Raw genomic sequence first — 15,887 nt, forward strand, 5'->3', positions numbered from 1 at the left:
TATTCGTTTCTCTTTGAATCACAGCTTATAGAAGGTACACCCTGAAAGTTGAATGATTCAGAACTTTTGTATAATAGCTTGTTCTACATTTGATCAAGGTTTACAAAGAACATGGAAATATCACAATCTAACAAAGTACCAAAACTATCAGAAAATCTAACAATAATGAAAAAATAGGTATGTTATCAGTTCAAGAAATTTGATCACGTCGTTGTCTGCTGAATGATTGATTTGCTGAAGTTCCTTGACACGTGACAACCTGTCAGCTTAGTCATGATTCAGGTCGACTGAGGACTGCCTGCCTCAAAGACACCAGTTAAACGCCTCGTCATTTGAGCTGCCTAGGTACCTACCTAGGTATTGCCCCAAATAAAGCGCTTTCTTATTCCTGCGTAGATTTCTTTCATCTGCACTGGTTTTAAAAATTGTCGATACCCAGCATTCACAGTCATGGCGACACCGACGTCCAAAGAAAGGGAGCTCCAGCTGCTAGATAGTGTGGAGCTCAAGATCCTCAACGTTGCCAATAAGGAAAAGAAGCTTCATGAGTTGCTGCAACGATACCTTCCACCCGTCATTGTCAAGGCTGCTAGCGAGCATGCTCAAGTTAGAGCCAAGGTAAGGGTTATGAGTTCTGACCATGGGCAAACGCTGAGATTATGATAGGTCGTTCAGATCTTCTCCAGGCTAAAGACCTTTATCCAACCTCCTGAGTAAGGAAACTATACATGACGCGGCGTATTTGGTGCTGATTTAAAACAGGGTAATTCTACCCGTGGGAGCCCTTCTTGACCAGTACAAGTCAAACGACTCCCCACTAGTCAAGCAGCTTGACATCTCTGGAATACAGCACAGTATAGAGCGCTTGGATGATTATGAGAGAAGAGAGCTTATCCCCAAGGCTTTGGCTGGATTCTCCAAGGACGAAGGCGTTGCAAGATCTGGTCCTTTCTTCAACATCATTCTTCGTCTTCTTCTCGATGCTCGTATACCTCCAAGGGGCAGTAAAGATGACACAGATTACCGACAGGCAATTGGTTTGTCAGATGAGGCCGATGCGAAATATCTTGCCAACCTCATCAGTATCTTTCTACGACTACGAAACCCTACACAAAGCCAGAACTGGTCGACGGCAAACCCGACCCTAACCAAATCTGAGCTTGAGTCTCTTGCTGTCGAGAGCCCAGAGTCTCAAAAAGTCTTTGAGAGAATGGCGGAACTAAAACTCAAGCTCGTTGCATTACTTGCAAGTGGCGCTTTTACAGACGAAGAAAAATTCTTGCCTGCGCTTTACGCCGCCTCCAGTTTCGACAACAGGTTAGTATCGGCAGCTGAGGAGGTCTTGAAGAGAAGTTCTGTTTCCATGGAGGACAAAACTCTTGTCAAGCGTCTGTTTCATGCTCACTCGATACTACCGTCTACCTATCGAACTCGGATTCTCAACATACTTTCCAAGTCCACAATATCAGCAACCATGTCTGACGATATTATGGCTGTTGTCAAGCTCAATTTTTCAACCCATGACCAATTTACAGATCCTCTCTCGCTAAGCTTAATGCCGAAGAGCGCGTTGGAACAAACGAAACTCCACACTGCAGCGTTCCAATACCTTGCTTGGGTAGCCCGTGTTGGGCCGTCGCAAGAAGGCTTCGATATTGCTGTTCCTCTGATTGACACAATGAGCGGTTTTATTGAGAACTATGGTTGGCCTATTCCCCAAAGGACATCAAATGACGATATTGCGCTTCGATCCAAAGCGTACGAGACGATCGGTGTGCTGGCAAGGAGTGCCAAGATGCCCATTGAACGGCGACTAAAACTTGCTGGCTGGCTCTTCAAGTCTTTGTCCGAAGACCCTACCAATGATGCCGTTGTCAATATCGACGGGGCCCTTTCTAGCTTGACGACTAATATCCCAGCTACTTCGGGCAGCGAATCTGAAGAATTAAAGACAATGTTGCTTACATACATGTCTCTTCCTGACGAGCCCCCCGTGATCAGGAGTACTCGCCATGCTGTGGTCAAGTGGGCGAACCAGTGCCTCAACTTTTCCGATGTACTTGGTCGTTGGATCGACATCCTTGCAATCGGAGCTCACCAAGACGAGAGGAGTGATGTTGTTGAACAGGGCCACAAAGGTCTCGATCCCTGGACTTATCATGCACACGCCGAGGCCGACCCTGCTTTGCCAGACTGGAAGGAAATGGTGGCCACCTTTTTTGGTTCTAAAATTAAACCGGAATCACACTCAGAAACAGCAGCTCTACCTGGCCTAGAGAATGCTCATTCTGTGTTTGAGAATTTTGAAGGATCTCGTGTGGCTGCGTTCCCAATTGCTCTGCGCTACTGCAAGCACACCATGTTTCTTACAGCTCTTAAGGATTTTGAAGTGGAGCCCGACTGGATGCAGACACTTGACGCTAGAGTAAAGACGGATATCAAGACCCGAGAGAAGATTCTCGGATACCTACACACTGTCGATAGTGCGTTTGTAGTCTTCTACCTGAAGGCTTGCCTTGATGGTGCCTATCTCAAAGACTCTCCAATTACAGAAGAATGTCTTCGTTGCTTTGTTGACGTGGCCTCCCTGAGCCCTGGTGGTGCATTGGGATACTTGACTGAGTTGAGCGATGGCCTCTTCCAGCTGATCAAGTCAAACAACAAGGAGATCCGATCACTGACAGCACGGGCTCTGGGGATACTCGTGTCTCATCTGGCAAACGACGCTAATACGATAAACAACTGTCGCGAAACTTTAAGTGCGCTCTTTGAGAATGCTGAAAAGCTGGTTGGACCTGAGCTCAACGCAGCAGAGGGAGGACTGCTAGCATACAGCCATGTTTGCTCGCGCAGCGTCTATTATGGCCAGCCCGTGCCTGAAGACATCCAATATCCTCTCCACCTTCTCACAGGAGAGAATGTTGCCTCCTCTCTTTATGACACTGCGTTAGAGGCTTTCGCCCAGCTGTGGACCGCAGGCCTTGCTATCCCGCAACGTGAAGGAGACCACCCCCTCGAGACAGTTGTCAGCAAGCTCGTTATCCCAGCGAAGAAGGGCAACGAGAAAGCCATCATTGCTCTTGGAAGGTTGGCAGCGGGACTTGATCAGAATGAAGAAACCGCAGAAGATGGTTGGTCACATGGAATCATCGGTAATATCCTCAAGGAACTATTCGCCTTGCACGAGATCAAGCAAGTCGAGGTCCAGTTTACTGTAGGAGATGCAATCACTGCAACTCTGGCACGATGGGAGTCCGACTATGTCAAGCTGACTCTTGATGTTGAACCTCGCAGCTGCCTCCAGAAGCGTAACGGTTCACGTGGTCCACTTCTCACTGCTGTTCTCAATAAGATCTTTGCAGATTGTAAAGCTACGAAGCCATCTCTGCTCAAGGCGTCTGGAATCTGGCTGTTCTGTATTGTTCAGTACTGTTCTCACTTGGAAGAGGTGCAGTCAAGACTACGTGAGACCCAAGCTTCTTTCATGAGGCTTCTCAGCGCACGTGATGAGCTTGTACAAGAGACTGCTTCCCGCGGTTTGTCTTTGGTCTACGAACGTGGAGATGCAGATCTCAAGAGTGCTCTTGTAAAGGATCTCGTATCTGCATTCACAGGCACAGGCACCCAACTCAAAGTTGACCAAGAGACAGAACTGTTCGAGCCTGGTGCACTGCCAACTGGAGAGGGCAGTTCCATCACCTCTTACAAGGACATTGTCAACCTTGCTAATGAAGTTGGCGACCAGAGACTGGTGTACAAGTTTATGTCACTTGCTGCAAACGCTGCAACCTGGTCGACCCGTTCTGCGTTTGGTCGTTTCGGACTCAGCAATATCCTATCAGAATCGGAAGTTGACCCGAAACTGTACCCCAAGCTTTACCGTTACCGATTCGACCCAAATCAAAATGTTCAAAAATCCATGGACGATATCTGGAAAGCACTTGTCAAAGATGCAGGCGCTGTTCTTAGCTCACACTTTGACGATATTCTAGACGATCTGCTTAAGAGTATTCTGGGACGTGAATGGCGTATGCGGGAAGCAAGTTGTGCGGCTATTTCCGAACTGATCCAAGGACAGCCATTCATTAAGTACGAGAAGCGATACCGAGATATCTGGACGTCAGCCTTGAAGGTGCTTGACGATGTCAAAGGCTCTGTTCGAGAGGCTGCATTCAAACTGTGCCGAACCCTATCCAATACTCTCGTACGTCAACTTGAAGAAGGAACCAATGGATCCTCTGCTCAATCGATGATGAAGGAGGCTCTTCCATTCCTTCTTTCCGACAAAGGTATTGAAAGCTCGGTCAAAGAAGTTCAAGCTTTCGCGGCCATTACTGTTATTGAGCTCACCAAAAAGGGTGGCAAGGCTCTCCGACCTTTTATTCCAGACATGGTACCTCAGCTGCTTGGCTTATTGAGTTCCATCGAACCCGAGCAGATCAACTGGCATTACCAAAGAGCTGGAGAGGATAGCCGAGACCAGATCGACAAGATCCGATCACAAATGGTGAATCGGTCTCCAATTTCCGAGGCCATTGAGAACTCACTTCGCTTTATTGACGCGGACGTCATGGCGGAACTGGCACCCCGATTGGAGGCTACTATTAAAACTGCTATTGGCATGCCAACCAAGATCGGATGCAGTAGGGTTCTGACAACACTATTCACACGCCATACGAACGATGTCAAAGGCGTTGGCAACAAATTCCTACAGATTATGGAAAAGCAGACAATGGACAAGAACGACGAGGTCAGCCAGGCATACGCTCGTGCTACCGCCTACATGTTGAGAGCTGCATCGGACTCGGCCAAGAACCGATTCTGCAAAAAGTTCATTGACATGTACTTTGAGGCAGAGGAAGAGTCACGGCGTCAAAAAACTGCAGACGTGATAGTGGCTTTGGCCAAGGTTTCGCCTGATCATTTTACCGCACTCGAGACTCAGCTGCTCCCTTTCGCTTACCTGGGCTCTCACGATACTGACGAGTATACCGGCAAGGTGTTCAAGGAAGTGTGGGAACAACACGCTGGAAGTAGCCGCACAGTTGTGCGTTATGTTCCAGAGATTGTGTCCTTAGTGGAAAGATGCCTAGACACTGCACAATGGGCTCTTCGACATGGCGGAGCTTTCACAGTAGCTGCTATGGTATCTGATGTCGCAAGCGCAAGCGACGCCAGCGGTCAAATCAGCGATGCCAACCTGAATAAAATTTGGCCTGTATTTGAGAAAACACTGGCTTTAAAGACCTTTGACGGCAAAGAGAAGCTCCTCGAGTCTTACCCGCAATTCGTCGAGAAGGGTCGCACCTTGTGGACATCAGACTCCAAGATCGCCGCTCAAATGGAAAAGATTGCCATCCGAGAGGCGAAGCGCAACAACGACGAGTACCGTGTTCATGCCTTTAGTAGTCTGTGGAAATTTGCCAAGGCTCGTGATGATCTCGACATGCTCGACAAAATCACAGAAGTGGTTACGCCCTATCTCGACGAACTCAAGGGTGAGAACGAGGACCAAGACAAGATGGACATTGATTCCAAGGACCATGTTAAAAAGGAGCAACTTGCAGAAAAGACTGCATCCAATGGGTTTGAAGCTATTTCTCGAGGATATAACCGCACTACCATCAAGCAGGACTCGCTCTCAGTCTTGGTAAAGATCATCAATATCCTCAAACCTTACCTTGAAAGCCCCAATTTTGCTCCAATAAAGCGTCACATTTGGTACGAGTGCGTCCGCGATCTCATGGACGAAGCTGTATCTCCATCCAACAAACAAAACGACGAAGCTGTGGCGTTGACCTATCTGTTGAGTCTTGACATTGATTTGGTTGATACTGGTACTGAACCACAAAGAGTCATGAGAGCCAAGGCAGTAGGTGCGCTATTCAAGGCAAAAGCAAGAAAAGTCTTTGGGCAGAGTGGCCCTGATGGATCTCAGTTGAAAGCCATAGTGAGCAAGGCGTTGGAGGCTGAAAGGTCTTTGGAGGTGCGGAGAATGTTGAGAGACGTTCTTGTCGAGATGGAAAGTAATTAGAGGGAGTATCTTGCTTTACAATAGCCTCAGGGTATCAGAAAAATTGACTGCTGCCAGCATAAGAGACGAAATTAGTAGGTCAGTTTATGCTCCTTAGACTATACTTCTTAGACTGCTTATTTTTATAACCCTAAGGTTTAAGCCAACTTTTCTGCTATCTTGGTAGTTGTTCGGGTGTCAATTAAATACTCGTGAGCCAAGGCTGTCTGCAATCTTGTCTTGCAGCACATGCACAGAAGAAGAACATCACTCTCGGCGACTCTACTCCGTCACACGGAATGGCAATTTTCGGCAGTGGATCATAAAAACACCGACGTTTCCGGCCGAACGCTATCGCCGCTCTCAACGTCCGATCCGGCGTCTCATTCCAAGACGTGGATTCATCAACAAACCACACGACGCATGCGAAACAAGGCGGAAGCTACAGACTTTTTTGTGTCGCTCGACTTGTCTGGATTTGTTTCAGTTTAACGAGAAGAGGCCCTATTTAAGACGGATTAGGCTCACGTTGGGCTTGATTGAGATATGTAACGTCGGGCAAATGGAGCGTTTGGTTGTACAGCATTTACTGTACATTGTTTAGGCTTGAGTGAATGCCCGCTTTGTTAAGGTAAGGGTGGGTGTGAAACACAGTTGTGAAATTGAAAGATAAGTGAGTGGTGTATCACAACATATTGTAACATGAGAGCCAGAGAGCATTGTGTGAATACTTATGGATACTTTGTGTCTATTCTAGTGGGTAGCAGAAAAAATGACCTCCCAAGTCTTAGGTTACAAAAATAAATAGTCAAAGAGTCATTGTCTAAGGGGCATAAAGTGGCACACTAATTTCGTCTCTTACAATGCTTTCAGCGGCCAACGTTTCTGATATTTTGAGGCCCAAGTAAACCATCCGATCACCATACCATAGCAGATCTGTCCAGTTTTTCTTATCTGACCTAAAATGTCAAGTTTGAAAACAAACACCATTGGCAGAAAACTGTGACCAATGTCTGGTAACAAATGTGGAAAAGACAAGGATGGCAGCGTGGTTGATACCCCACCAGTATTGGCACGCCGAGCACTTTTGAGATCGCAGTGTTGCTACCGGAGAGGAGACCAGTCCGAAAGGCATGATGATGCCAGTGTTGTGTCATGAATAATTGATGCTCTTTTTTCGTTCCGAGCTACTGATAAAGAGCCAGTCAAATCTTGCAATTCAACAGCTCACGATCCAGTCTCTGTTCAGTCTCATCACACAGTGGGACCTGTAAAAGCATCGGGTTTCTAAGCCGCAACTTGCGTCACCAGCTGCTGCTGGGTTTTCCACGAGGGTTGCAAGGTGGGATGGACGATCTGCAAGTAGCAACCAGGCCCCCGGTCCCAATTGATGAATGCGGTTAAAGGGGGAAGCACCAGAAGCATTAGAATTCGCGAGCTGATGGGGCATTGTCTTTCAGGTAAAAGCATCGAGTTAAATCGGTTCTTGGTTCTCATCGCAGCAACTGCCAAAAGCAAATCCAAGAATAAAGGCCAGCTTGTCAACAATGACAATATGCACTGTCTTGCAGGCGACCTTTTCAGTCTCATTGGATATACTAGCCCCGGAAGTTCACCAGTCATCATCAAGGTTAAAGATGGTTTGTCTTGCAGAACGATGTCGTATGGTGGATGTCAGAAATAATCTTGGTGTGCAAAGTGATCCACCAGCACTATGTCCGGAGGCCTGGAAAAACCTCCCATTTGTTGATATTCCAATTGAAAATAGCGACGGCGCCCTGCAGTGGCACGGCCTAGTCGAGATGGTTCCAATTCCCATGTGGTGATGGTGACCAGTACAAAGTGGGTAGGATACAATATTTGATGTCACGATGCTCAGTCCAAATGAAGTGAACAGGCACCAATTGTTCTGGGACCTTTGAAGAAGCGAAGAAAACTAATGAACTAACACAAGGTTGGTTCAACCCTGGTGCGGTTTTGAAAGGGTTTCCTACCTTGACGCGGCAGGAGACCGAAATCTTGTTGGAATAGGGCACTTCTGCATGGGCTTTTGTAGCGCCACGTTCTAGTTTGAGTTAACACTTCTCACAGGATGGTTTACCACCAGGAGCTTTGTGGTCGACCCAAAATAGGTCGTATGAGTTGCGAGGCGTCGTCGTTCCTCTCTGTTTACTGGAAGAACAACGATAATGACACTTGGCTGTTATAGGTAACCTTAACCTACCAATCGCCGAGATTTGGCTTATGAACATTGGTTGGATCTTACATCTCGAACGAGCTTTGATACACCAGGAATGGGCAATTAAAAGGGCCGTAGATATTCCCTTAATAGAGAATGGGCCGAATTATGGTCAAGCTTGTAACAAAAAGCTATCAGTGTTGTCCGTCTCCGAGACCATGTCGCAGCGCTTCGTTTCGGCATTGCTATCCTGAGCTCGCTTGTGGCACATCGCTATGACGAGCATTCGATGCCATGAGGCATGCCACTAAAGCAAGGGATTCTGGGGTTGACTGTGACGGCAATCTTAAACCCAGGGCTGGTGAGTATTTCCCTATTGAGTTGATTGGCGTCCACGTTACAAGGTCGGAGATATTCAGATAAATGAGAGGTTGAAACATTGTCGTTCCTGGGTGCGCCGTGCGTTTGTGATATGCTCGCGCTTCGTTCGGTTAACATCAATAGATTTGAATAGGATGCTGCTCGCCCGGCGAAACCAGCAAGCGAGGCAAGGAACGCTCCCTTCATTCCATATCAGGTTCAACATTGACCGAAAACGAGGTGCACTGACTCAAAGTCATGCTAAACTTTGCTTCTCGTTGTTGTGTTGTCCTCCCGACGACTCAAAGCCCTTGTTATCAACAGCGATCATTCACCTCCCTGTACTCAGCTCTTCTGTTGCCAGCGTTCGTTTTTAAAGTGCCGCACTTAGATCGGGTTGCTTTCCAGGCCATCGACACTCCGGATGCCCTATGATTTCATGATCCACCATCGACAGGGCTGTTTCACAGGGGTAGTGTTGCTGGTTCGTCTCGTCAAACCTGACCTGCTTTCAGCGTTGAGCACCATTGTTCACTGTCCAGTTTCCAGTTCAAACGGTGCCCAGCTGCATCTTGGGCACTAGGCTCGAGATAGCGGCACGCCCGCCGTCAAGGATAGCCCTGGTTGCGGAGAGCCACAGAACCTTTTTTTATCGCACCAGGTACCCAGGTAGCCAGGCATGGCTGAACTTGGTCAGACAACTGTACTTGACATTATAGGCCAAATCGTAGTCAGACCGAATCAACAAAGCTATTGTAGCTAGGTAGCCTCGAGTTTAGAGGCACGAGCTTTGGTCATGTTTCGTAGAGCACTTGGGCCATCGCTATCGCCGTAACAAGCCCGTTAATTGTGTGCATCACGATGATCATGAAATGCCGATACTGTGTGGAAGAGTTGAGCAGCTAGGGCAAGGCCCACAGCTTTTGTCTTTGTCGTTCTTGTTCTCCTCCCTTCCATTCACTCCACATAGCGACACACATTTTCCTCAAGCCACGCCCATTTTCACTGGCTCCCATCATCTCGTAGTGAGCCTCTTCTGGCTCTTGACTTCCAATAGAAAAGTATTTCGATGTTGTGCGTTGCTTCTCCAAAAGCCCTCTTGCCCTTCCCCCTCTTGTTAAGAATGTGTAGAGAACTCCCCCCTCCCAGATCTTAATGTTGCCGTGAATTCTTGCTTCCGTAACAACCGCATTCTTGATCGTGATCATTGTCCCTCTTCGTCCCTCTTGAACGATTTTCTGTGTTACGGAGTGTCCGTTGCTGCGCCTGCTTGCCCAGGTCCACGCTACCGTTACCATCATCTCATCTGGATTCCGTGCACCTGCAGCCGCTCCGTCACTCGCCAGCGACTTGACAGCGTCATTCGTCCATTGAGGTGTTTCAGTACCACCCTTAGCAAGCCCACACCAAGATCCAAAGATCCCCTTGTCAGCGGATACGGCAGCCCACACCCCCTTGTCGACCATTTTCCCCTACCGGTACCCTCGTCCCCGCGCGCCCCCGATTGTTCCCAAGAGCAAGGCCTAAACAAGGCAAGGTTAAGAAAAAAAAGCTCGTCTTTTTTCTATACCCTCTCCCGCATTACAACTCATCCCACGACTCTCTTTCTGTTTCCCCTCATCCATCTTTGTCCTCATCACGGTTTTCACGGCTCTTCCCTTGCGCGTGTTTCGGAAATTTGGCTGTGACAGTTACTGTTGTTTTTGTTGGCGCCTAAAAGTGAGTTTGCTTTCTTTTGAGTTCTGTCGATTCCACGTCTCTTTTTGGTACTGGTTGTGGTTGTGGGTGGAGGTTTGTGGGATCTTGAGCCGGATATCAGCATTACTCGACGTTGCGCGCGCAAACCATCGATATCAATGAATTTCGAACAACGACCTGTATCCTGGAAGCCAAAATCTGCTTCCAATTGAGATTCGAAAGGATGTTTTTCAAAACGAGTACATCCTTAAACTGTCGGTCGCATCTGTTCGTCCGTACGTCCCGAAATCCGCACAACGACGAGTCTCGATAAGAATAGCCGACAATACGCAAGGCAATATGACTCTGTCACTTGCCGAAACAAATTTCGCCATACCTCTCTCCACAAGACATTCGCTCGATATCCACCAACCGTGCCCTGATCATTATGCTCTTCAACTTGGCATATCGAATCAAGTCAGATTCTTTGGATGGTAGCCCGCGGGGAACAATTGCCCCATGAATGAATAGGACATTCGAATGGATTGTTGGAGAATGCCGGAGAACCGATAGGCAGATGGAGGGTTATGGGGAATGGAGCCATTGAACGGTTGGCATCAAGCCAGGAACCATCAGCCATTACTCGCCACCCTTTTTGGACAATTTATCTTGACGGGCAACCATCGGATGGAGTGATATGTGGTCTGGATACCAGGGTGAAAGCAAGCCGGATGCTGGATCTCGAGCCTTTGACACCAAACTGGCCGATGAGATGTGCCCAGGGTGGGCTTCTGGACTGACATGGACTTATTGGAGACCTGAGTAGACCGCTAACACAAGTCCAGGTTAAGCTCATTTCGGGAACGTTTGTAGCTATCTTACCACTTTCCTTTGGAATCCTTGGTAAAGCACCTTGCCCCGTGTGAGAACGACAATTCGGCGTTTCGCATCCCCTATCACTATCCTCCAAAGCATTTCATTGCTTGTATCGGCGTGACGGCGTCCTAGAGATTTGATTCGCATCTGTACGGATACTTTTCGAAGTGTTTGTCGTTTCCAATTCTCGTTCGTATCTTTTTAAGGATTAGACTCGGTGTAAAGGTATGAATCGCAGCTGTATTGAGTGTATCCTGGTCCTAACATTATTTTCTAGGTCTTACGATCCAAATATAGCGACTTACTTCGTTGTGCTTTCGGTACTCGATTCTCTTGACGGTAAGTTTTGAATCGCCAATATCGAACCCCTCTTTGCCTCCCCACCGATTGCTTGGGCTGTAGCAAAGTTTGTGATAGAATCAAATCAGGACAACAACAGCACCATGTGGCTGTTTTGTCAAAGTTTGAAAGATGTTTTTGTTGGGTGAATTTCGGCCGAAGCTACTAGAGCTCTTGCCCTCTGGCCTGGCGGGCACCGACAAAAGCAGGCGCACTCGCCCCCCCCCCCCTCGAATTCCCACCACCTTGAATTCTTCCCCTTTGCATTCTCGGATCACCAGCGCTTTGGTTTGGTACTGACATCGTCCATAGCGCTTCTACGACCTGTTTACGACGTGTACGAGTTATTACTCACGGTAAGTTGCTCTATCATGTGATCTATCAAACCACTCGCCCCATGGACAATTGGCCGCCTGGTGCACGGGACTTCGGGAATCACAGACTTGTCGATTAAAAGACATCGAATCACTTCAGTATCATTCCGCGGACGGAGCTTGCAATACCAAGGCTTCCTTGGATCGGGGACTTCTGGCCTTTGATTCACTATCGATACGAATCTGGATACCCGGAGTTCAAGGCATTATTGTGCTGCCTCAAACTCTGATTATGTGCTGATTGTCCATTTTGTTGTCACGTTCCAGTCGGCCCCTGCCCTAGAAACTTCACTCTCCACTGCTATTTTCTTCTGCTCAGATCAATACCCAACCCAAGTCGCTAATTCTTCATTGCAGTCTTTTTTTGTTGCTCCGCCCTGTCAAGCTCTGCAGCATCTTGCTCTTCGCATTTTGAACATTTAAGCTCTTGCTTCGTTCCTATTGGTTCGTTCCCCCAACACCATCTCGATTGATGACTCCGACTCGACATCCGCGCATAGTGCTGACCTGGCAAAGCCCATCATGGACATGAACTCTGGTTTCTCTGGTGTGCCCGCCAACAACGGTGCCCCCTCTGGCCCTATGGCCTACTCTAACGGCACTCCTCCCGCCCCTGATATGGGCGGTGTTGCCCCTCCCCCTGGATCTGGCCCTGACTCCCCCAAGACCACCCTTTGGTAAGTCAAAATTTCTACCAGCTTTTGCAGTGATGCTGACTGTTATAGGATGGGTGAGCTTGAACCTTGGATGGATGAGAACTTCATCAAGGGCGTCTTCTTGTCTTCGGCTCATGAAAATGTGAACGTTAAGGTCATCCGCGACAAGAATTCTGGTAACGCCGGCTACTGCTTCGTCGAGTTCCAGAGCCCTGAGGCTGCTACCAAGGCCCTTAGCATGAACGGCTCGGCAGTCCCTAACAGTACTCGCTCCTTCAAACTCAACTGGGCCTCTGGAGGTGGCCTGGTCGACCGACGGTACGTCATATGTATTCACTGTTCATATCAGCTACTAACATGCTTAGGGATGATCGCGGCCCCGAGTACAGCATTTTCGTGGGTGACCTTGGCCCTGAAGTCAACGAGTACGTCCTGGTTTCTCTTTTCCAGGCTCGTTTCCCCTCGTGCAAGTCTGCCAAGATCATGACCGATGCTATGAGCGGTCAGAGCCGCGGCTACGGCTTCGTTCGTTTCTCCGACGAGAACGACCAGCAGCGCGCTCTCGTTGAGATGCAGGGAGTCTACTGCGGTAACCGACCCATGCGAATCTCTACTGCTACCCCCAAGAACCGTGGCAACCACGGTTTCGGTGGCCAGGGACACCAGCATGGCGGCCCTATGATGCCTGGCATGCCCCAGCAGCAAATGTGGAACAATGGTGGTATGCAAGGTTTCCCTTACGGAGGCTTCAACCCTGCTACCCAGATGAACCAGTTCACTGACCCCAACAACACCACCGTCTTTGTCGGTGGTCTTTCCGGATACGTCACCGAGGACGAGCTTCGATCATTCTTCCAGGGCTTCGGCGAAATCACCTATGTCAAGATACCACCTGGCAAGGGCTGCGGTTTTGTCCAGTTCGTCCACCGCCACGCTGCCGAGATGGCCATCAACCAGATGCAGGGCTACCCTATCGGCAACTCCCGCGTCCGCCTCAGCTGGGGTCGATCTCAGAACAACTCTGGTGTTGGCACTCCCTACCGCCCTGCTCCTCCCCCTCCTCACTACATGGGCATGCCCAGCCATGGCGGACCTGGCAACTACGGCCCTCAGCACTTTGGCGGTCCTGCTCCCGGACCTCAGGGACCTCCTGGACCTCCCGGACCCGGCCCCAACGGCCCTCCTCAGGTAAGCATCTTGCCTCGTACGAACCGTTGATGTACTGACAAATTAGGAGTATTAAACAAAGCTGCATGCAGTAATATGACCACGATAACTCGTTGACCAAGGGGCTTTTACACGAACAATCCCCCGGCACTTCTATTTCCTTGGACTCAATTATCTTGCCTTCTCGTGGGCTATCATGTCGAGCAGAATCTATCTGCTTTCCGTGGCAGTTTATGAGCGATACCCAACCTTGATTGCGATCTGGGTTATGACTTTAAGTTTTATGGCAGCTCAGGATTTCTACACGACACCACGCACACTCCATTTCCTTGGGTCTGAATCATGATTGGCGTTGGAGATCTTCGGTCCCCCGGTGGATTGTCATCAATTCAATTCATTTAAGCTACTTGCCTGTACCCTCTGTGTTTACTGTGTTTACTTTAGTCACTCACTGCTTTTTCCTTGATTTTTGACTGCCTTTAACTGTTGCTTCGCGTGATGTGTCACGCCTTTTTGCGAACTGCTGCTATTTTCTGAACGTTCCTCGTAGTCATTTCAAGCCTGGTACCTTGGCTTTGGCTTCGCGCATTGCGTCAACTCTTATGGGAGGATCAGTTGCAAGGCGCTGTAATGGGCGTCTTGGGCGAGATGTGTACGGCGTGGCGGTTGGGTCGTGGTTAGCGGAATTGCTGGTCCGTTTGGAGATCGATCTTTCCCAAAAGAGTGGGTGGGAAAAGAATGGTTTTGGCTATTGAGGGTTGTTTCTGAAGAGGCGATGGGGAGTTTGGTCTGCGGATTTAGGGAGTCAGTGTTATCCAGTTCAAGACAGACCGATATTTGAACAGAAAAGCTTCAACTGACTCGTCATGATCGCGTGACAAGACTCGACACGTATGAATCCCCTCTTCTGACAGCTCAAGGTACAGCAGCTAGCTCAGCACCTCCGCATCTTGGACCTCCACATAATGGAGAGCTGACGTAATTTGCTTCTCCGCGATAGCCCAGATAATAGGGTTTCGAGGCTGATGGGGATAGCGATTGGGTGTAAGACGCCGTCAGGGTATCTAGTGCTTGTTGTTATGCATGCAGCATGATACCTTCATGACCTTGGGTGGAACTTTATTTCAGAGCACTTTAAAGCTGCTCCGCCTCCTCTTCTTTTCGAAACTTTGTAACCCCTCAATTAGGATTTCTCATACAAATCATGTCGTCTACTGTTGATCTAAGTGCTTTCCCCACAGCTGCTCCCGCCGCTCCATCAGCTGAGATTCGCTACGCGGATGTAAGTTTGTCACTGATAACAGTGGTCAGTTGACTGACAGTTTACAGGTCGCTGTCACGGCAACTGCGAAAGAGTTTAAAGGCGTATACCGTGATGATAAGCAGTACCACGAACCCGACTTTATTAGCACTCTTGACCGTGCCAAAGATGCAGGTGTTAGCAAGGTCTTGTTGACGGGCATGTCGCTTTCAGACGTTTCGCACAACGACAGCATCACCAAGCAGCGTCCAGCACAGGCTTACTATACCATTGGCGTGCACCCGTACCATGCTTCGGAACTGGACAAGGGTGGAAAGGCGTATCTTGCTGAGCTGGAACAAAAAGTCAAAAACGCCCTGGCTCAAGACTCGCCGCATATCGCCGCCTTTGGAGAGCTTGGCCTTGACTATGACAAGGAGGAACATGCGTCCAAAGATGTACAGAAGAAGGCTTTCGTGGCGCAACTGGATCTTTTTGTCAAGAACCAGTGGGATCTCCCTCTATTTCTGCACTGTCGCAATGCGTTTGATGATTTCGTCGAGACAATGACCCCATACATGGAGAAGCTACCCCGCGGTGGGTTAGTACACAGCTTTGTTGGCAACGCATCGCAAATGGAGAAGCTTGTATCGATGGGTTTCGGAGTGAGCGTCAATGGATTCAGTTTCCAGACCACAGAAAGTCTGGAAATGGTATCCAAGATTCCTCTCGATGCGCTACAACTCGAGACGGATGCCCCGTGGGGTGAACTCAAGGGCACATCTGAAGTAGTCAAGCAATACTGCGCCAACGCCAGGCCTCTGCCGGCATCGAAGAAGAGAGACAAGTGGGATGCCAAGTGTATGGTCAAGGAGAGGAATGAGAGCTGTACCATTGAGAGGGTTGCTTTGATTGTGGCGGGGTTGAAGGGTGTCCCTGTCGACGAAGTTGCTGAAGCGGCGTGGAGGAATAGTGTGAGGATGTTTGGACTTGGACGACGATAAAT

The 15,887-nt window shown here is 48.8% G+C and overlaps 4 protein-coding genes across 4 annotated transcripts; 3 read left to right on the forward strand and 1 right to left on the reverse strand.

The window, feature by feature from the left end:
* Positions 1 to 450: 450 nt before the first annotated feature.
* FPOAC1_008695 (uncharacterized protein) lies at positions 451 to 6,034 on the forward strand (the record flags this gene model as incomplete). The annotated part of the gene is made up of 3 exons (XM_044853133.1): positions 451 to 618; positions 667 to 713; positions 763 to 6,034. 3 exons carry the CDS (start codon positions 451 to 453, stop codon positions 6,032 to 6,034), a joined length of 5,487 nt encoding a protein of 1,828 aa, XP_044705803.1.
* Positions 6,035 to 9,454: 3,420 nt separating this feature from the next.
* Positions 9,455 to 10,018, reverse strand: FPOAC1_008696 (uncharacterized protein; the record flags this gene model as incomplete). Its single annotated transcript, XM_044853134.1, has 1 exon — positions 9,455 to 10,018. One exon carries the CDS (start codon positions 10,016 to 10,018, stop codon positions 9,455 to 9,457), a length of 564 nt encoding a protein of 187 aa, XP_044705804.1.
* Positions 10,019 to 12,340: 2,322 nt separating this feature from the next.
* FPOAC1_008697 (uncharacterized protein) lies at positions 12,341 to 13,717 on the forward strand (the record flags this gene model as incomplete). The annotated part of the gene is made up of 4 exons (XM_044853135.1): positions 12,341 to 12,495; positions 12,544 to 12,792; positions 12,840 to 13,662; positions 13,709 to 13,717. 4 exons carry the CDS (start codon positions 12,341 to 12,343, stop codon positions 13,715 to 13,717), a joined length of 1,236 nt encoding a protein of 411 aa, XP_044705805.1.
* A 1,128-nt stretch (positions 13,718 to 14,845) lies between these two features.
* On the forward strand, positions 14,846 to 15,885 carry FPOAC1_008698 (uncharacterized protein; the record flags this gene model as incomplete). The annotated part of the gene is made up of 2 exons (XM_044853136.1): positions 14,846 to 14,923; positions 14,971 to 15,885. The coding sequence occupies 2 exons, from the start codon at positions 14,846 to 14,848 to the stop codon at positions 15,883 to 15,885; spliced, it is 993 nt and encodes a 330-aa protein (XP_044705806.1).
* Positions 15,886 to 15,887: the final 2 nt, after the last annotated feature.

Source organism: Fusarium poae, chromosome 3 (assembly GCF_019609905.1).
Source record: "Fusarium poae strain DAOMC 252244 chromosome 3, whole genome shotgun sequence".
Classification (NCBI taxonomy): Eukaryota; Fungi; Ascomycota; class Sordariomycetes; order Hypocreales; family Nectriaceae; genus Fusarium; species Fusarium poae.